This window comes from Dendronephthya gigantea, unplaced genomic scaffold, assembly GCF_004324835.1.
Source record: "Dendronephthya gigantea isolate DGI-Jeju-01 unplaced genomic scaffold, DenGig_1.0 000005F, whole genome shotgun sequence".
NCBI classification, from domain to species: domain Eukaryota; kingdom Metazoa; phylum Cnidaria; class Anthozoa; order Malacalcyonacea; family Nephtheidae; genus Dendronephthya; species Dendronephthya gigantea.
In genome coordinates this window covers 2,466,245-2,487,382 of record NW_021163015.1, presented here as the reverse complement: position 1 = coordinate 2,487,382, position 21,138 = coordinate 2,466,245, and the positions used below count along the sequence as shown (strand labels likewise).

Here is a 21,138-nt window from a genome sequence, read left to right as displayed (position 1 = left end):
CGAAGTAAAGTTGCAAACTTTGCAAATTTTAAAAAACTTTCACTTTTAAAATACAACACAAAAATTTTATACATTATACTTCGTTTTATTTTTCATTTCATTTTCATTGCATGTATTTTATATGGTAGCGAAACCTTATGTCAAGGGTTCGTAGAATAACCTTTCAGATTCCTCGAAATTTTTAAAATATGGCGGTACTTGGCGATGAAAAAGCTCAACATTTGCACCATGAAGAGATGCACATAGCATTTACTAATGGTCGTTTATCGACCGTGAATGGTGCAATAAATCGTATGAAGAAAGAAGAAATACGCGTACATTTGAAGGTACTGGGCTTGGATGATAGGTTAGTAAATTTTGACTTTGCAGTTCGATGTCTATAGACTTAGGCTTTAAAACTCCACGTTGCTAATCTCAGGTCTTGTGTGATTCATTATTTCTTATCAAAATCATGAAATCTGTATAATTTTTGTACAAATCTTCAGGGGTGCAAAAGAGGTGATAGTAAGGAGGTTAAAGAACCATTACAAGAAGCTGCATTGTGTCAAACCTAAAAAGAAAAATGATTGCTCGACTTCCAAAATGGAGTCTGGACAACACTATTTTATGGTCATTGATTTTGAGGGAACTTGTGAGGAGAAGAATGAATCTGGTTATGTTCATGAGATAATAGAATTTCCTGCAGTTCTGGTTAATGCAAAGACATTGGAATTGGTATGTAATTCCCTCCTTCATTTAACAACTCCTTCCACAGTTCCACGCATATTCTCAACATTCACTTGTCTTTTCACAGTCTTACTTCCCTGTGTCTCAACCCTGTCCACTTTCTTCTAAAATCACATGCCTTTTTTCTAAATTCTTTCTGGCAGGAGGACGAGTTTCATCGATATTGTAGGCCTGTGGAGAAACCCATCCTATCTGAATTCTGTCAAAGACTAACAGGAATCACCCAGGTAGGATTGTTGAATCACAGGATTCCACTATCTTCCATGTTAGCCATATTGCTGCAATCTCTTTGCAATATTTTAGTCAGGAGTTATAAGGGGCTGAAGAACTACTGTCTGATCTTAATATTTTTCCACACCCCAGGAAAAGGTGAATAATGCAAAACCATTTCCAGAGGTTTTGTCTGAATTTGAAGAGTGGCTGGAAGAAACATCATTTTGGCACGGATAAAACATTTGTTGTCACAACAGACGGGTAAGGAACTTTTTGTTTATTTTTTCGCCATCCTCTCAAAGATCACCAATCACCATGTTTCCAATTTTATCCAAGTTGAAATATCACACTTAAAAAGATGAGCAAAGTGCTTAATACTTTATAAGTTTCTATAGTCAATAAACTGTTCACCAAAAACAGGTTACTTTTGGGCTACAAAACGAGTTTTCATGTGATTTTCTTATGCAGCCCATGGGATATGGGGAAATTTCTACCGGAACAATGTACCCTCTCGGGGATCCCTGTACCGGGTTTCGCGAGCCAATGGGTAAACGTTCGCAAACATTATCGACGGTATTACAAAGTTGAGGAAAAAACGCCGCTTACGTTGGAGGGGATTATCGAGAACCTGGGGATGAGTTTCGAAGGTCGCCCTCACAGCGGTATCGACGACTCACGAAATATCGCGAAGATCCTCGTGAAAATGGTGCGCGATGGCCTGGATCCTAGAGTGAATGACGACATCGCGAATCAAAAGCGAATTGCTGCACAGCGGAATTCTAGGAAGAGCTAAATGCCCAGTCATAGCCTGAATGGCTATAGGATAGTTTCCATGACTTCTAAATATGTCTCGATCGAGTCTAAATCATAGCTTTCATTTAGTTTGACTGTGTTTTTCCGCGCGTGAAAAGCCGATTTCAAACTGAATTTCGCATGGGTATGATATGTACCGGGCTTTGCCTTTGTCCTAAATCTTATCTGCGGCAACAAACAGATGAAACTCGTCTAGTTACACTGGCTTTTTGTCAGTGTTTGTCCAATTCGATATTTCATTCGCTACCGGATTCTACGAAGGTTTAAAAACAGGAGTTGTCAACATCATTGTCAACACACGGTTTTGTAAACCTTTCTAAAGTCCCTTTGTCGTAATCTTTCTTCAATTTAGACTTCATAATTCTGAACATATATCTCGAAAAATAAGGTTTTAAAAACATTAACACATAAACTACCGGCATATTTAGATATTTAAATTAAAGCAGTAGACTTCAAGAAAGACGAAAGTTTTTCAAAACGTTTTTAGATTTACTTTCAGTTTAGGTCGTTACAGACATTTTCATTTCGATGAAGGATTTATAGTTTCAACTGGTTTATTTGTATTATAGTTTCAACTAGTTTATTTGTATTGTATTCGTATTCAGTGTATATATATAGTATCAATTAGGTTTTAGTTTAGCGAAAAATATATCATAAATATGTATTATAGTAATTAACGATAGATAACGCAGGTGAATATATTGAAAAAGATGCTATATACTTCTTTGACAGACTTTGTGACTCTCGACTCCTTCCTGTACATGAACACGTCATGTTCACAAAATGGCGGCAAGAAAGATTAACGATTTAAGTGTCCGCGACTTTCGAGAAGTTTTCATCCTATATAAGTTGCAATAACTCAAGTTTCGTGATCAATATTCAATATACGATATTTTGTAGCATAGCTTGTTTTATCTACAACCCATCAGCAGAGTATTTTGTTTTTCCTTATTCGTAAATCATAATTCATCAATATTTTGTACCAAAACAATCCCCTCAGCAAGCTTGTTTGATCTTCCCTTATCTAGGATAACCGCGCAAGCGATATTTCGTAGCAAAAACAATGTTTTTTTCACAACTTCCATTATTCAAATCCATATTAAAAGACACCGGTAATGCGGTATATATTTTTATCATCGTTATTGAATCACTTGGCAACTAAGCATATATCCATTACCATAATAATAGTTAATTCGCCTGCTTAATCTTTTGGGCGATCGCGATAATGCCAATATTTGTTCGTACACAACTGGCAATTGAGGTATTTTACATTTTGTCGCAATGCGAAAACACCCCCCACGCATTCCAGTATTAACATTTAAAACAGCACCCCGCGGTGGAAAATAAACCAACGATGACTATGAACGGCAGTTCGGGAACGAAGTTCGATTCTCTGTTGGCCGACTACCTCGATGGACAGGGTATTGCGCATCTCAAACGTTACAACAAAGTTCTGCAGAAAGTTGAAAAGGTTGTCAATCCTTTGGTCAAAGAATTAAAGAAACGAGACAAACGACTTCACTTTGAGCCGATGTCTCCAGATGGATTCTTTCGCGTTCGACAACAAAACGTGCTCGAAGTTTTTCTTGTTTTTAAAAAGCTCAATTCAACAAAAGTTTCGTTTGTCGAGATGGATTCGCCGAGCGGCGTCGGTTTCGTCAGTGCAAAGGCTGCCAAGCTACAAAGATCTTGGCTGGATTTAATGGAAGGCGGAAGCAATCAGGGTTTTTTTCTGTCCTCTGAGCGTCTTCGAGAATATATATGCAGCTTTCTTGAAGATATTAGCAAGGAAAAGGACATATTGGATCCGAAGATTTGGTTTCACTCCACCAACAACGACAAAGATGGTTTGGTCTTGAGCATTTGTCTCGAAGGCGAGCAATTCTCGGTGCATTTAATCCCGACGGTATTTCTGAAGGCAACATGGCCAAACTGCGCCGCGATGTGGAAGAAAGTCATGTTCAGATGGCCGGACGATACGATAAGACGACAAATTGTGGAGGAAGGCATTCATCTGACGAGCCAACCTGTAAAATCAAGTCTCCAACATTCGTCCATGTTGTGGCATATAACTTTCTTGGCCGGTGAAAAAGCGCTGTTGAACGCTGGAAAAATCGGATGTCGGAATAAATGCCTGCAAATCGCCAAGACGCTACTAGAGGATACCCTCTCCTACCCCGGGGGTCTAACCCCTCACCACTTGGAAACGGTCACCCTTCATCTCAACTCCACAATCTCGAGTCCAACGCTGTGGCAAGACGCGAATCTCGGGGCGAGATTTCTTGACTTGCTCTCGTCGCTCCAAAAGTGTTTGGCGCAAGGCAGCTGCATGAACTTTTTCGCGCCAAGCGTCCAGCTCTTTGCTGATATTCCGTCCCATGTTCTGAAGACTTTAGCTGCTCGCTTGAAGCGAGTTCTCGATAGACCTGAGGAATTCTTTCAGACTTTCTTTCGCGATACATTGACGACACAATTTTAGGCAGGATAAAGTCGCCTCGCTCTTAATCGAAAGGGAGCTTTAGCATTGACTAGAGTGTATACGAGTACGAGTACAACATTCGTCATTCTTGCGTGTTGTTTGAATTGTTATGTTAAGACATATATAACAATTTTGTACACAGTTAGGACGTAATTCGTATTATGCTAATTTAATTAGTCGAAAATAGTTGTAAATTAATAAGATCGCGTTATTTGTCATGTGTTTTTCTGGATGTTGTTTTTCTAAACTAAGGTTTTGAGACTATATTTCTGATAGATCTCTATAGATTTGGATTAAGGAATAATAAGTCTGTATAATAGGTGTATAAAATCCGATTTAGTTTTAATAAATTTAAATGTGTGGATTAAGCAATAATTTCAGCTCAAAATTACATATTTGGCCGACATAAATGTCACCTTGGAGAACTGGTTGATAATCGAATGATCTTCCCTGAGCACCTAGTGAGGGTTGTATTTTAATTTCCTTCCTTGGTATAATTAATATCTTTTACAATCTCATTTTTTTTCGGTATATTGCCTATATAACTTTTTTATTTTGTTCCAATTTGTTGCAACGGCTGCATGTTTATATCTGAATAAAGTTTATGGCGAATGATATAATGACTTCCTAAATTTCTTCCTAAATTATTCTCTTTGAAAACATCAACTATTGATGCATGGTAACAAAAAGAAATTTTATTAGCACAAAACAAACCCAAATATTTCATTTCGCCTCGCATAAAAAAACAGACATGGTATAATTGTGTGTCCTTCGTGGAATCTATGATATGTCTCTTCTTAAAAATCTGAGAAACGTTTAAAATTTGATATCTTGTGCATGCAAAGATGTTAGAAATTTCTCAAAATATGTCAAGTGGCCTTTGGTTTAAAGATTCACGACTATGTAAATAATTATATCAATAAAACTCCAAAAGCTCAGATCCCCACTGAACAAGAAGGGAAAGAAAAAGAAGAACAGAAAGAGAAAGAATGGACACAGAAAAAAACAGGAAAAATGGTAAACCTCAACGATATTAAAATTTTTCAAAAGAAAACATCGCATTTTAAATTTAAATTATATTTTGATCATCGGCAATTAGACGATTATTCAAAGCAAAAGCAATAATTAAAAATAGTCTTATTGGATTGGCGTGCAATTTCATACACGACAATGTTAATCAAATTTAAATGCTTAGAAACCATTTATTGTACGATTTTTTAAAGACATATATATAATCGTTGCGTGCAGGCATACTAGTGATCAAAGTTATACAGTTATACCCATAGCTCGTTTGACAGCAGACAAGATGAAATTGCTAACTTTGAATCGTTACTGCATTATTGCACTTGCCACGTTTCTCTGGATGGATAATATAAGTTGTTTCACGGTAAGCATATGCATTAAATACTAGACGGAATCATTCAGATTGCCAGTTTACAAGTGTATGTTGCACCCTGAATAGCGAAAAAGCAATGAATGAATCAGAACTGTATTGCTTTAAGACTCTAGTTGAGCTAGACGAGCAAGACGAGACTGCTAAGATAATAATTATTATTATTACCAAATTGCTGTTTCTACATAGGATATTTCATACTTGTAATTCATATACGGTGTTAAAATTTGTTGCCTTGAACTGTTTAAACACTAGGTCAATCGTTTGGAGACGAAGTGTTCAGTCAATAAGATACCATGTAATGATAACTCAGACTGCGTATGTGCAAATGGCGATCCATATAGATGCGTTTATATCGAGATACGAAAGTACCACATTTGTTTACCGTATACCCAAGGGCATGCACGCGACAGCTCTTTTCCCCACCCAACTGAGTTTCCAGCATGGACAGAGGAATCAAATCCTACCACAAGCGAATCATTTCCGATCACAACCGAACCAATTGCGATAACAACCAAACAAACTCAGACCACAACCGTACCAGAAGAACCCGTAACCGAACCCAGCCCTATAACAACAGAACCATGGCCAAATCCGACCACACCCGAGCAAACTGAGACCACAACCTCCGTGCAAGAAGAGACCACAACCGAACCAATCCCTATAACAACAGAACCATGGCGAAATCCGACCACACCCGAGGAAACTGAGACCACAACCTCCGTGCAAGAAGTGACCACAACTGAATCAATCCTGATAACAACAGAACCATGGCCAAATCCGAGCACACCCGAGCAAACTGAGACCACAACCGTGCAAGAAGAGACCACAACTGAATCAATCCCTATAAAAACAGAACCATGGCGAAATCCGAGCACACCCGAGCAAACTGAGACCACAACTATGCAAGAAGAGACCACAACTGAATCAATCCTGATAACAACAGAACCATGGCCAAATCCGACCACACCCGAGCAAACTGAGACCACAGATGTGCAAGAAGAGACCACAACTGAATCAATTCTGATAACAACAGAACCATGGCCAAATCCGACCACACCCGAGCAAACTGAGACCACAGATGTGCAAGAAGAGACCACAACTGAATCAATTCTGATAACAACAGAACCATGGCCAAATCCGACCACACCCGAGCAAACTGAGACCACAACCTCCGTGCAAGAAGAGACCACAACTGAATCAATTCTGATAACAACAGAACCATGGCCAAATCCGACCACACCCGAGCAAACTGAGACCACAACCTCCGTGCAAGAAGAGACCACAACTGAACCAATTCTGATAACAACAGAACCATGGCGAAATCCGACCACACCCGAGCAAACTGAGACCACAGCCGTGCAAGAAGAGATAACAACTGAACCAATTCTGATAACAGCAGATCTATGGGCAACTACACGGCCATGGCGAAATCCGACCACACCCGAGCAAACTGAGACCACAGCCGTGCAAGAAGAGACCACAACTGAACCAATTCTGATAACAACAGAACCATGGCCAAATCCGACCACACCCGAGGAAACTGAGACCATATCCTCCGTGCAAGAAGAGACCACAACTGAACCAATTCTGATAACAACAGAACCATGGCGAAATCCGACCACACCTGAGCAAACTGAGACCACAACTGCGCAAGAAGAAACCACAAGTGAATCAATTCTGACAACAGAAAATCTATGGGGAACCACGCGGCCATGGCGAAATCCGACCACACCCGAGCAAACTGAGCCAACAACGAACGAATTTTTGTTGCCGGAAACTTCAGAGTTTCGTGTGACCACAGACGAACCAATATTAGCAATTTCTACTTCGTCCCCGACTACGGAATCTCGACACAGACCTTGGAGCTGGACCAAACCTGGAGAATGGTTTTTTAAAAACTGGGGAAAGATAACAAATAGAAAAAATGCCAAAAACAGAAAAAATAAAAAATTTGGCAAAAGCAGCGCAAGAAAGCCGGTGTGGTAAAAACTCCTCCATTCAAAATTTGCTCAACCATCAGATGTTACTAAATATCTTTCATTCTTATATATACTGATATTTTTTTTTCATTCTTATATTACAAAGGTTAAAACAGCATAACTCTTATTCCAGTTTAAACATCAATGCATGCAATTTTTCACATATGTGATGTCGGGTTCACTGTCAAAGTATAAAATGTATTTAATTAGTTTCTTTCATATATACGATGTATCAATGACCTGAAAGCAATAAATGGCTAATACTATGGGCTTCTGTGCAAATATATTTAATTTGATTACTTTTAAAAATGATTTAAAAACACGAATAAAATACAGTTTAGTTTTATTGCATGCATAGATTTGCGCGCAATTTGATAAGTAGACAATTTTAATCCGAATTTTATTACATTCTTTTCTGCTTATATGGTAAGAAAGTATTGTATGTTGAAGGTATATATAATTGCGGCATAGCAATATTAATCGAAGTTATACCCATCGCGCGCTCAGAAACACACAAGATGAAATTGCTAACTTTGAATCGTTACGGCGTCATCGCTCTTGTCGCGTTTCTTTGGGTGGACAATATAAATTGTTTTCCGGTAAGCATTATGCATTAAATGATAGAATTATTCAGATTGTAAAGAGCATTTTTGCATTTTTCATCGTTGATAGGCGACGCTGTTTGTACTCTATAGCACCGGCCATTTCCAAGTAAAGTATTTTAATTTCCAAAGTATAAACACGCGCACGGAAAATTTCTTTGACTATTTGAAGGTTAAACAACAGTGATATAGCGAGAAAGTAACGAATAATCCGTGGCATTTATTGCTAAGAATGCTTGATTGTACTCTATATGTTGAGCATGTTCCAATGGTGTAACTCGTACGGCATTGAGATCTGTTTTTTTTTCAACTTAAACATTTAGTTCTGGGGTGAAGATAGCAAGTGTCCAGATATGAGGCCGTGCGAGAATGATTTCGCTTGCCGGTGTAAAAATGGCGGAGAATATAAATGCGTTTATATCACAATACAAAACAAGCACGTTTGTATTAGGAGTACCCTAGGGATTGCACGCAGCCGCCCGAAAACTGAACAACCCGAGTTAACATGGAAAGAGAAACCCAATCCTACCACAAGTGAATCAATTACGACGGCAACCGAACCAATTCCGACCACAATCGAAGCAATTCCGACTCCACAAAATCATTTCCCATCACTAAAAATGATACCAAATCAATTTTCAACCACCACTAAAAAACAAATCTACGCCGCCAAAAACCCAAAGATTCTCGTGATCGGCAAGCTATTACGGCCTCGTCCACCAAAAAAAAGAAAAGAAAGAAAAAAATTCTCACATCGTAAAAGTTTTAAAGTTTAGTGGAAAAGAAGACTAAATATATATCTAATGGCTAATGCTAGAAGCAATATATATAGCCTATAACAACGAGAATCTGTGCAAATATGTGAAATTTATTTACTTTGAAAATGATTTTCATCAATATAAAGTTTGCGCAATCAATAATTCCTCCAATTCATTCATTAAATAAACAAAAGCGGGCAATTTTATTTCTTCTTGCTCATAAAAAGGGAAAATATGTTTCATATAATATCGATTTAATTATAAAATTTTAGTTTTTGCATGTCGAAAATTAAGTCGATTAGAACTCAAGCGAAATAAATTATTGGTTTGGCATGGGGTATTTACAATAGCATAAAGTACGTATATAATTATTTGATTTTCAAAAGATCGTGTTTAGCTCAATTTAGTGGACGCTGCGGAAATCTCTTACTCATAGGCTTTGTAAATATATCCCCAGTAAATAGTTTTTAAATAGTAAGCGTTAGTATGATTCTTCAGTTAAACTTTGGCTAAGATATCGGCGATGAAGCACTATCGATGTTAATAGTTCGTCCATGTTTCAAAAATTCTTCCAAAGAAGCTAGGATTTGCCATTTGTCCGTCGCAACGTGAACGACACAGTGAGCTGGATGAATGACAAACCGCAAGAGAAAGTGATGATGTGGTGGAAGAAAGACACCAACCGATGTTTCCACCTCTGAAAAAGAGAATTGAGAAGGTCATCTCGGTCGCAGACCCAACATCGGTCCATTGTTTCAGAGCGTGTAAGAAAATGATTGATATAGAAATGAAACAAAGGCTGTTTGTACACAAGCGTCGTTTCTCTCTTTTATTGCTTAGACGCCCTGTCCACGCGAACCAAGGAAAAATATTCTCAATATGTTAAATTAGCTTTAACTTCTATTGTAAATTGACGGTATTTGAAACAGTTTTGGCATGAAAATGATTGCGAAAAGTGATAAATCCGCTCACCATCACGTTTTATTATGTGGTTGTCAAGTTTCTCGAGAATTGCTTCGACCTTGTTTCTCTCCAGATCCAAGTAAACGATCGACTTTGCACCAGAAAAACTTTGATTCTTTCTAGAAGGTGGGATATCCAGACATGTGACCATCACGTGTTGTGCAATTGGATGAACCTTTACTGACATAGGCGCGGAGGAAATGAATATAAAAATTTACATAACCTACCTTGAATACTGATGTTCTTCAATGTGCTGCCATAATGTGTCAAACATTTGTTCGGGAGAAAAAGTGAAACCTAATTCAGGCTTCGACAAACTCTGGATAATTTCAATAATATTCACATAAATATATATCATATGATTTATGATGAAGCTATAGTCTAATCTAGTGTAAAATATGTTGGTTGTGTATTTTCGAGGGACATGCATATAGCGGATACATTTTCTCAAAATTTCAATCCGACAAATATAAATAAAGCTTTTCATGCATCAGTTACAAGAGAGATCGCGGTCAGTCTTTAGAATATATAGGATTCAAAAATGAGGAAGATCTTACATTCTCCGAATGTCTCAACGGGATGAAGAGGTCATGAAACTCAACCACGATAGGTTTTAACGCCATGATGTATGAACGACCAGAAGCGTTGCTAAAGATCACTCTTTAAGAGAAAAGAGCACGTCGATGAAAATATATCACATCACAAACAAACAATCCATAATCAATGATATAATAACTACAATTACTACAATATGTTTTTGCTCTACCTGACGTTAAAAGAAGCTGCTTCTGGTTCTATAGGTGAAAAGGTAACTTCGACAATCTGACAGCCTTTGGTGAAGAAGGAATACACAAATTTTGTGAATAATCTCTGAGATATTCTCTGCATGGATAAAAAACTTTTACATAAACTTTAAGTTAAAATACCTTCAGTTGGTTCATAGGATTTCTTGTAAGACAAATATGGCACGTGAATGTCTAGGATATTGGAGTAAAGTGTGGAATTATAATCGAATTATTCTGTTTAACATAATTCGGTCTTAATTCGGTCTTTATTTAAAATAATGCTTCAGTCTTGAATCAACGCCACCTACAGAATCTTTATTAATTCAGCCTACATTTTTGTTGGTCGCATGTGCATTTATACCTTGGATAGTTTTGTAGTTGCTTGAAGTTTGCAGTTGTAAAACCACGGCGAATATCGCTTCAGGAACATCTTCACTGGGCTCAACAACCTGTGTAGGAATGGAGATGAACATTTTGACTGAGTAATAATAGGAAATGCTGATCGGTTAGTTGACCTCATCATTGACTGGAAGCACCCTTATAAGAGTCTTACAATATGGTTGAAAAATATGGTAGGAATGACTCTGGAACATTGCAAGCGAGTGAAGCTGGAAATGCCATACAAGAGTACTTACATAATGCAGGTATAAAGGGATCGTTATTGACATGTGTTCAGCCATGTTTTCAACTTGCTTTAAATAGGATGAGAAATATTCTGAAAGTAACGTAAAAAGCTTTACTATGCTTGCTTCCAAATAACAGAATTTAGTATAGAAGTTCGGAACGGAAGCAACCAAGATTTCTATTCCTAAAGGCTTCCGACCAGTGTGTTTTGATTCTTCTCTTGAAACATACGATTTACTGGATTTCAGGATCTGGCGAGAGGAGTCAAGCTATTGGCTAATGATAATTTTACCCAGTTATATAGTGATCTTTTGCGAGATCCTTGCAAACATGGATGGAAATAGGAGAGAAGAAAAAGATGAGGTATACATCGGTTGTAGAACTAAAGAAGATGAAATCTGCCGACCTTGGATATTCTCAAAACCTGAGCTATCATCATCCTCCCAATAACAGTCGCTCCATCGTGCCCGTCCAGCACCACTAAAGTAACGACATAAATGATGACTACACTTCTCGTTTATGTCTTGGCCGCATGAAGAATTGAAAGTCAAGAAAAAACCCATTATTTCTCCAACCTGGTCAAGTTTAAAAACGGTTCATTGATCTTCGCAATTGGTGCTGTTAGCGGAAGGGACGCTGCTGCAAGACCTATAGTACAAAGAAGAGCCTCAGCTGTCAGTGATATCGTTCGGCAAAAAGATGAGCCCAACCTATACGCATGGGCGTGGCAAAGATTTTCAGCAAATACACAAGCTGGTTGACCAACGTTTATACAACGAGTTTTCTCAGGAGGGACCAGAATTTTAGGGGGCTGATGCATGGCTACGTTTCTGCTACAAAGCGGCGAATTGCATTGCGAGCTGAAAGTTTCCTCACCCGGTTTGTCCAAGGGATGATTAGTTTTGCCGAGATTAGTCAACGTCCCAGTCAACAGACGAGCGCACTAAGTTTTAAAAAACAATCGCGAGGTCAAATTTTACCGAAAGGTTAAAGGTACACGGGTAGAGCTGAGATATAACGTACTTTTTTCGTAGATATTGTTGTTAATAATGTGTAATAAAACATTGCCCGGTCACAAATATCTAATATTAAAATAATATGTTAAGGAAATACAGAATAAACCTCTCGCGTATGCCTGGCCTCGAGGCCAACCCTTGACACTCACCCCTCCCCCAGGGGGCATTTTGCGTGCTTTAGAGTCCAAGCCTCATCGCGGCGCGCGAAAATTAAAGAACAAAATGGCTTGTTGCAATCTGCAAAAGTCACAAACTGTGCAAATAAAGGCCCGGGGCGCAACCATAAAACATCGACAGCAGGTATATATTATTTTTTATATTATATTATAGATAATTATAGATAATATCTTGAAATTTTGGCTTGCATATCTTGCTTGTATCAAGTAATTTGACATGCAAAGAATTGAACTTTGATATTGCAAATTCAAAGTTTGATGGAAAAGATAGAACAGGGAAAAATACAAATTCTATAAAAGGATACCAATGTCTTGGTTGGTTTTATTTATAGTTAAAAGACATTCGCCCAATTCTGCAAATCCAGAAAGATATTATCGTTTATTAAAAGGGAATTAAATTTATGGGCCATCAAAACGAATCCAATCGATCTTTGCTAATTCGACGGAAAATTTTGGCGATATTTTGATAGACAGGGATATTTTGGTGAGTGTATATGTATGTGATAATATACCTGCAATAATTTTTGATGTATCGTGGTACTGCAGAATATTCCTGCACACGTGAAGTATGGCGTTTCCAACTGACCAATTACCGCTGTTCTTTCGTATCTCATCAAACGTCGCGAGTTGCGTGAGATATTCAACGGTCCCCTAGAACGGTAACCCAACTTGTTCATTTATATAGTCCGACTAAATTCTTAGTTACAGCATGAAATTTCATAAATGATATTTTTTTGTTAGCAAAATCATTACTTATGCCATACACTCTACACAAGATAACCAGCAATCTCAACCATGAAAGCAAACTGCTTTGCGAAGGCAAAGTTCCTTCTGGGACTGGGAGGGTATATTTTTGACCCACACCTATTTACTAACCTTGGGTGGTATATCTTTCAATCGCATTGCATACTCGAAGACTTTCAGAAAGTTTTGTATATTTCTGATTTGTTTTCGTAACGGCAATGCGACGATGTAGTCGGTAAAATTTCGCAGTATTTCGCTTGGTAAGTAGCTGAAGGAAAACAGAATTGATTGTCTGTGTATTAGTACTAGAAGCTAGATTAGATCTATGCTGTAATGTCTATCATAGAAAGCTGACAAAAATCTACTCACCTCTCCGGGGTGAGTTGTGAAATCGACATCGTGATATTTAAAACGTATGGAACTAAATGCGGCTGTTCGGTTGCAATCGAAAGAAGATATCTGAAATGGTAAAGATAACTTCAATGAGACTAAAACGTCTCACAGAAAAGTGATTTGTTTTGAACGTGGATACGAAAGCATTCATTAGTTTAATACAAATGGTTCGACACAACATCGTCAGCAAAACGGTTCACAAAATCATGATTTTCCAGGGAGAAACTTATGTACCTGTAAATTTCCTGAACTAACGCGACCGACTCGCGATGTCTCGAGTAATACGCGAACAAAACTTGGAACAGAAGCACAGCGTGGGGTCTTTTTAAACCGTGTTTTATCGGCTTCTCCAAACATACCAGACAGTTCATTAAGGTTGCGGTTGCAATATCTAAGAAGAATCGTAAGATATTTACTTTGAAATTAGGTAATTTGGAAACAGTGTGGATATATATCAGAATATATCATATTTTCTACCATGGAATGATACCATAGGGGAAAAGTAAAATTTTAGCACCATGAAATCACACAATGAAGAATATTACCTGGACCGTCACCGGGGATGTAACAACATGACAAAACGTCTAATTTTCCAGGAATCAATTCTAAGAAATATAAGGAAAAGATACGAAACATTTTAGTGTGGAATCGTGTGATATTCCATCGACGATAAAGTTGGGTCAAAAACGCATTCATAAATTGTTTTTACCCAAAGGATCGAAAACTGTTGGATGAAATTTCGCTTTTTCTGTGAAGTCCAAACATTCAGCGAGAAAACTGTATTTCCTTTCATGTTGGGCCTATGAAATATTCAAACAAAACTGTTGTTGTTTTGGTAGAAATACAAATGGCGCTGTTGTGTTTTGTTTTGTTGCGATCGTGGATCTTTGAGATGGGTTTGAAATCAAAATCATTACCTTCACGTCATGAGGAAAATTAATTAACCAATCATAGCAGAGAAGTCGCTGAGAGTTTCCAAGAACACGTTGATTCGATAGATGACAGAGTCTGCGATTATAGGAAAATCAAAAAACTTTCATGAACGTTGCCTTCAATGAAACGTTGCCGTTGATGAAAATCTTCACGCACCTTTGCAACAAGATTACAGTATCCGTGTCTTCAAATAGTTGGTTTCTAAATGTTGACTGCAAAAACACAAAAATTCCTTTTCACGTTTAAATCACAAGCTCAGTTATTTAGGTTAAGATTTTTACATTGTTTCAGACCTTGAGAAGAAGGACAAGCTGAAATAAAGGAAGATCCACTGTATTTGATAAGCTTTTGACAAACTGCGACTTGAAGACCTGATAAAGAAAATAGATCAACGATGGTCATGGTGCAGGGTGCTATAGGGTAAATAGGCGCAAAAAGTACTCACACTTGATGATAATGAAGTCAATTTTATGCAATGCATCAGCTGTAAAAACAGAGAAATTCGACGTTTTCAATTCAAGAATCTGAGATGAAGTGATCGTGGAGCATCGAGGTAACTTGCCTGAAGAAGTACATGAAAAAGTGGTATGCCAGTAAGAAGATTGTAGTTTTCTGCGATGAACGATGCAGCTCGCTTGATTTCTTTATTTTTGAACTTCGTCGGTAAACTTTTATCAAAATGGTGTCCACCCACAATCTATAATAAATACTCAAGTCATTATGAAGCGTGGAAACTGAGGTGGAGACAAACAGTGAGACAATCGAGTGTCGTCATTTCTTACGTTTGCTACAAGAGGAAATTGATCTTCTATCACCTGTCCCTGCTCCGCTAAAGAATTCATCTAAAGAAACAAAACGCTATAACTGGTTAACCAGTATAAAATATACTGCCAACTATTGTGAGTACTATAAACTATCATATTCAAATACCAGCTGCTGGATTAGACCCGGTACCATTAAATACTTTAAGGTACCAAGTACCATCCATGAAGTACCAAGGTTTCAGGTACCAAGTACCATGGGGTGCAGTGAGGTATTTTACTAACAAGTTATTTCAACTGGTAATCTGTATTGTCAGGTACCACAATACCTTCATACTGAGGTCAGCCTCACCAAACAATAACTCATTCAAATAATTCTGGTCCTCTGGAATACTAGGACGAAAACATATATACCTTACACATAATTGCTTCATTAAAAACTCGCATAAAAGCGTATGGTGCAAGTCGACTACAAGAAGTCAGATTAGAACATACTCATTTCGAAATGTTGATATGTGTACAATGGCGTTCTTCAACGTTGTCACAAACAGTATCTGAGGGGAAAATGTTATCATATAGATTAGTACCGATCCATATCGCTGAAATATTTTGAAAGGAAGACGAAATAAGACATACCATGTAACTCTGAAAAATAACAGAAAGTTCCTTCTCGCAAAGCTCGAAAAACAAACCAAGTCTATCTTGTAAAAGTCCCTGGAATAAAATATGCAAGGAATTTCTATGCTGTAGGTACTGTTTTACTTGCATATCAAGAAACATTAATTTCTGATTCATCTTCAAACTCACTGGATAAGATATCTCTATTTCCCAAAGGCATTCACACGCAGTTTTTCGGGTTAAGACAGACGACGAGTCATTGATCTATATGCATAAGAATTTTCGTGAAGTAACGTTTGGCATATTGGTTGATTTCAAGGAAAAACGGTATTTTATAGTGGTATATCTATTGAAACAAAAAAGGTGGCTTCCTTATGCTAATAATGGCACCCTATGGCCTATGAAACAAATATGAGTTGCAATTGAGTGGGCAAAAAGGCGTCCATTTGCGCAAATGGCGCTCTCATTTGAGATCATGACGTTGCCTGTGTGAGCCATTATAGTGAGGTAGAAAATATTAATGCATTTACCTTTGAAATGACATCTGTCAGAAATTGAATACTGCTGTGCAAGGTTTCACAATTTTCCTGCAAGTTCTGTAGAAAAAAACACGCTGATCGAGAAAGGCAATTACGTAAAATGATAAGTAGATTTAATTTCGTTGATTCGAAAAAAGAACATCTCACCTTCAGTTTCGAAGATGAAAGTATTAGAACCATTGTCAGAGTCACCAACAGCTATAAGAATGTAATAATCAAAACCCGTACAATTACATTAGAGAGAAGAATGGTAACAAGAAAGGGGTGTTATAGGAGAGTCTGGAGAGAGTGGGGTGTAGTGATGGGCGATACCAGCTTTTTCAAATCGATACGATACCGCTTCGATACCAGACAATTTGTAGTGGTATCGATACCAAATTTCGATACCTATACCAGAAATTTGAGCCGTTTTTTACCGTTTGTAATTTCATATACCATACCATAATGTGCATTTATTCACTCACATTTTTGGTTTTTCCCTTTGTTTTTCGCAAATGAAAAATTGGCAGAAATTATTTTGATTGGTAGCATATAATTAAAGAACTAAAGAACAAAAAAGTGACGAACAAAAGAAAAATAAATAAAAATGTTTATACTTTTTGGTAGAAAACGCTGACCTAAAATACTGTAGGCTCAGTATCGAAATTTTGCGACCACTTGGTCAAGTATCGATATTTAGTGCAAATCATAAATATCGGTGGGTATCGATACTTGGTATCGAAGTATCGCCCATCACTAGTGGGGTGCATGGCATGAATAGAGTGACCTGAAAGAGTTTAATGGAGGAGGTTACTAGGGGGGAGGGGGCATATACTTGACTTTCTGGGGTTATGGTAGGGTCCCACTTATCTGAGGGGGTCACATGAGACATATATAATACCTGTGATTTATAAAATTGTCCATCATTTTCCCCAGGGTAACTATACATGTTCTTCAATGAACCAGTGACATGCTCTGCACTAAAGAGTAACCATTTTAAAGTTGGAATATACCAAATAAATGCAATAATTACCACAACAGATTAACTCAATACCTGGTGACATCCAGTGATGTCCATTCCACCTATAAAATGCACTAGATGTAGAGATTCTCAAAAAATTGTTTTGTATGGTCTATCTAACCAAGGTCTTTCATACCAGATTTTACTGCTCCTGTTTGCATCATTTGTCAGCCTTACTCTTGCATCTTTGTCTACAGAAATCTATCTTCCTTATCTATTATACCAACTATTCTGTATAACATTTTGAAATTTGCTATCTAAACTGTAAATATATAATGCTATCGATAGAACATTATCTCATCATAACAATTGTCAGGTAAAATTTCAACACACTTTTTCTTGAAGAGCTGCTAAAAGCTTTAACTTGATGATTTCTGAGGTTTTCTCCTGACACAACAACTAAAAATTAATATATCAAATCATTTAACAGCTGGACTAGGTTTAGCATCAATTTTTATTTTGTTAACCAGTACAATCATATGGTATGCGTATAAAACAAGCTGTAGGCTATCGATGGTGTGCACTACTAGTCGAAAGCTTGTAGCTGAAACTTGGGAATAAACAGGAAATTGACTGCACCAACTAAATTTCACTCAAACAATCAAAGTTCTGTCAACCCAGTCGCTTAGAGGTGATGACCCAGAGATGAGTTAATCTTCAATGGTCACCTCACCCTTTACCCATTCCAGATAGCTGAATTTGACTTACATCCAAAGTGTCGAAGAGAAATGTTTCAATATCTTGAGCATTGTCAAGATCGATATCCATTAGTCTGGACTGAATCATTGGATTTCTTCTAAGACTAACTTTACTTTGAAGCAATCTACATCATCTAAAGTTATTATAATGAACCTTTAATTTTATACCAAGCAATAATAATTTCCACCTTGGTGATTTGTTGACCTTTGTTGACCTTGACCTTCGAAATTGTTACTATTTCCAGACCCTTTAACATTTAAATACCGCGGTCACGAAAGGAAAGATGTCGTATTAAGAATTTACGTTCATTTACACATATTGGTTTGCAATTTTACCATTACCAACGACTTCAAAGAGAATAATTTAGTGTTGCAGCAAGACGTAAAGGTTTGCAGAAACGAATGCAGAATGACATTCGGGGAAAAGATAAATCGATTTTCAAAGAAACTCGATCCGGTCCTGAGGGTGCCATTCGTTTTTGCAATCGATTGGCTTATAAACTCGCTGGATTTTGGCGACTTTTCTTCTGTTAAAGCTATACCAGGTATTGCAATCTAATTTGTCCTTGCAGAAAAATATATATACAGGCAAAAATCGGTAGACAATTAAATGGGTTTAACGTAATGAGTTAATAATTAACATAAGTCTGGAGGTAGAAGTGGACCCCTGAACTGACCAAGTACACCAATTTACATAATAGTAATCCAATTTTATATTATTTATTTTCTTTAGCCCTGCTGTTGTTATTTTCATTGCTGTTTATTGCCTCCCATGGTAATCTCATCTTCATACAAGGCTTCATGATTACTTTTGATATTTTCATCACCCTAGCATTTTTTACAATTGGTAAACACTCTCCAACTTTCCAACAATTCATCTTCACTGTGGATAAAAAAAGTATTATTACTGGAGCACTTATATTCTATCAAGGCCTGATCTTTACTATTGGTATCGATAATCTGTACAGAAGTCTTAACACACTATTCTTCTTTGCCATATGGGTAGTCTTCACAGCCATCTTGTGTAGAATGAATTATAGCTTCACTCTTGGCTTTTGGTATTTTATGTTGAGTGAATTTTTTGGAATACACAAGCAATTTCAAAAGTCTTTACAAGAGGCTTCGCTCTTGGCTAATAGCATTGGATACATGAACACGTTCATATTTTACTACCGCACTAGAAGAATATCATTGGTTTTGAGACTGTTCTGGCTCTTAACAATCGTAACAAACTTCTCATTCGAGGCAAATGCAAAATACAATCTCTCTTGGTTTTTGGTTTGCACAGGAGCCACACTGAATACGCATTTACGACTTTTTGCACTGGCACTGTGGTTACCAGAGATTTCTTACATGTTGTTATGGATTTCTCGTGCCCTGCTATCTTGGTCGTTAAGTCACACAGCAAGGGATTTAGAACCAAGAGACATGGGAAAAGCTTTGGTGTTTTATTTTATCGCAACTTTCAACTCTGTTCTGGATGTGAAAATCATTCAGCGAGTATTCTTTGTTGCTTTAATGCTGTTTATCAGCTTTTCATACATTTTACAAAGTGTTTATAAACTATGTGATGAAACCTTGAAGACAATATCAACATCGCTGCAGCACAATTATTGGGTTCATATCAGAGCGATTACACTAACATTGTCCCTTGTTTTTGTGCTTTTGTACACAAGTTGGATGTTCTGTTCGTTGTTCTCTTTCCGAGTTTGGCAGCTAGTGGTAGTCTCCTCGAACGTTGTGACAGCTGTGCAAGCCTTGGGTAGCTTGGCAGTTTATGCCTTGTTTGTGTATGACTTGAAGTCATTGAATAAACTAGAACAGTTAGATGATTGGGTGTACTATCTTAATGCTGTCTCAAAGTCTCTGGAATTCCTAAGTGCATTTTTGGTGCTGTCATTTGGAGTTTGGGATGTAATTCAAGGCAGCTGGAGTATTTTTGGTAAGGAAATTTTAAACTTTATATCTATGAAACCAAAGTAATCTGCTGTTTTGATCCTCAACTGACATGTTGTCTATTATTGAAATATATTCCTAGAGTTAGTTTTTATGCTATTCTACACAATAAAAATTAGTTCTTTTCTGAAGTAAAACTTGGTCAGTATCATCTTTACCATCTACAGTTTCAGAACCACCGAAGGAATGGCTTCAATATACTGATATACACTGTAGTCTGAAGCTCTGAGCTGCCACCATACCACTGTTTACCACAGGAATCATTCACACTGATTACGGTTTTTAAATCATTCTTTTTAAAACCAGCATAAAAAATACCATTTTCCTTTTCCAAACAGGTCTGGTGGTGATAGTCATTCATACATATTACAACGTTTGGTTGACGGCCACTAACGGTTGGAAAGTTTTCCTGAGCCGTCGCACGGCTGTTACAAAACTAAACCGACTTTCTGATGCTACAGAGGACCAACTTGCAGGACTGCAAGACGTTTGCGCGATTTGTTTCGACTCTATGTCGAGCGCGAAGGTCACCCAGTGCGGACATTACTTTCACTCGAACTGCTTGAGAAAATGGCTGTATATACAATCATCTTGTCCGCTTTGTCATCAAGATGTTCTCGTGAATGATAAAGAAGAAGATTGACAACTAATGAAGAGTTTACAAAGAATGGCGGCTGTTGGGTGAAATCATCGTGCGTCAGTTAGCACTGCAGTGTGAAAGCATAATAAAGAATATAAATGCTAAATTTTTCTAGCATTTTTTTCGCAAGGAACGATCATGGTTGAGGCTGTATGAATGCCCAGGAACAAATCAAACCTCAAAGCCAAGGCCAAGGGGCTTGTCATATAAATTATAATAAGTGCATGAGTTTTATGTCAAACAGTCGCTATAATTTTTTGTTAAACAAGTAGCTTTGAGCTTGAACTTCTGACTTAACAGAATATTGAAATATAATTGTGAAAACG

The 21,138-nt window shown here is 37.5% G+C and overlaps 5 protein-coding genes across 7 annotated transcripts; 4 read left to right on the top strand and 1 right to left on the bottom strand.

Annotated features, from left to right (window-relative positions):
• Window positions 1–56: 56 nt before the first annotated feature.
• On the top strand, window positions 57–2,456 carry LOC114516121 (3'-5' exoribonuclease 1-like). The gene is given in 6 exon segments (XM_028535502.1): window positions 57–346; window positions 486–714; window positions 870–953; window positions 1,090–1,161; window positions 1,163–1,200; window positions 1,408–2,456. Coding segments are annotated over 6 exon segments (906 nt in total). The 5' UTR covers window positions 57–188; the 3' UTR covers window positions 1,733–2,456.
• A 528-nt stretch (window positions 2,457–2,984) lies between these two features.
• LOC114516120 lies at window positions 2,985–4,665 on the top strand. The gene has a single exon (XM_028535501.1). It carries the CDS (start codon window positions 3,107–3,109, stop codon window positions 4,229–4,231), a length of 1,125 nt encoding a protein of 374 aa, XP_028391302.1. The 5' UTR covers window positions 2,985–3,106; the 3' UTR covers window positions 4,232–4,665.
• An 815-nt stretch (window positions 4,666–5,480) lies between these two features.
• Window positions 5,481–7,858, top strand: LOC114516035 (proteoglycan 4-like). The gene is made up of 2 exons (XM_028535385.1): window positions 5,481–5,618; window positions 5,880–7,858. The coding sequence occupies exons 1-2, from the start codon at window positions 5,538–5,540 to the stop codon at window positions 7,611–7,613; spliced, it is 1,815 nt and encodes a 604-aa protein (XP_028391186.1). The 5' UTR covers window positions 5,481–5,537; the 3' UTR covers window positions 7,614–7,858.
• Window positions 7,859–9,138: 1,280 nt separating this feature from the next.
• LOC114515821 (AP-5 complex subunit beta-1-like) lies at window positions 9,139–18,422 on the bottom strand. Of its 3 annotated transcripts, XM_028535143.1 has the most exons (35): window positions 18,227–18,422; window positions 17,852–17,917; window positions 17,552–17,580; window positions 17,399–17,477; window positions 16,666–16,716; window positions 16,510–16,575; window positions 16,169–16,243; window positions 15,998–16,075; window positions 15,857–15,915; window positions 15,691–15,754; window positions 15,383–15,442; window positions 15,163–15,297; window positions 15,046–15,084; window positions 14,894–14,971; window positions 14,757–14,812; window positions 14,585–14,675; window positions 14,377–14,467; window positions 14,213–14,272; window positions 13,902–14,058; window positions 13,644–13,733; window positions 13,407–13,542; window positions 13,043–13,181; window positions 12,836–12,883; window positions 12,362–12,420; window positions 12,215–12,281; window positions 11,914–11,986; window positions 11,745–11,818; window positions 11,350–11,429; window positions 11,076–11,163; window positions 10,856–10,906; window positions 10,696–10,759; window positions 10,487–10,589; window positions 10,157–10,248; window positions 9,939–10,048; window positions 9,139–9,663 (listed from the first exon to the last, which is right to left on the bottom strand). In XM_028535143.1, exons 1-35 carry the CDS (start codon window positions 18,302–18,304, stop codon window positions 9,476–9,478), a joined length of 2,874 nt encoding a protein of 957 aa, XP_028390944.1. In that variant the 5' UTR covers window positions 18,305–18,422; the 3' UTR covers window positions 9,139–9,475. The 3 variants fall into 3 exon arrangements, with proteins under 3 accessions (XP_028390944.1, XP_028390943.1, XP_028390945.1); XM_028535142.1 differs by having other exon boundaries at window positions 11,914–12,281; XM_028535144.1 differs by lacking the exons at window positions 11,914–11,986; window positions 12,215–12,281; window positions 12,362–12,420 and having other exon boundaries at window positions 11,745–11,861.
• A 71-nt stretch (window positions 18,423–18,493) lies between these two features.
• LOC114515822 (RING finger protein 145-like) lies at window positions 18,494–21,136 on the top strand. Its single transcript, XM_028535145.1, has 3 exons — window positions 18,494–18,761; window positions 18,950–20,158; window positions 20,511–21,136. Exons 1-3 carry the CDS (start codon window positions 18,626–18,628, stop codon window positions 20,813–20,815), a joined length of 1,650 nt encoding a protein of 549 aa, XP_028390946.1. The 5' UTR covers window positions 18,494–18,625; the 3' UTR covers window positions 20,816–21,136.
• Window positions 21,137–21,138: the final 2 nt, after the last annotated feature.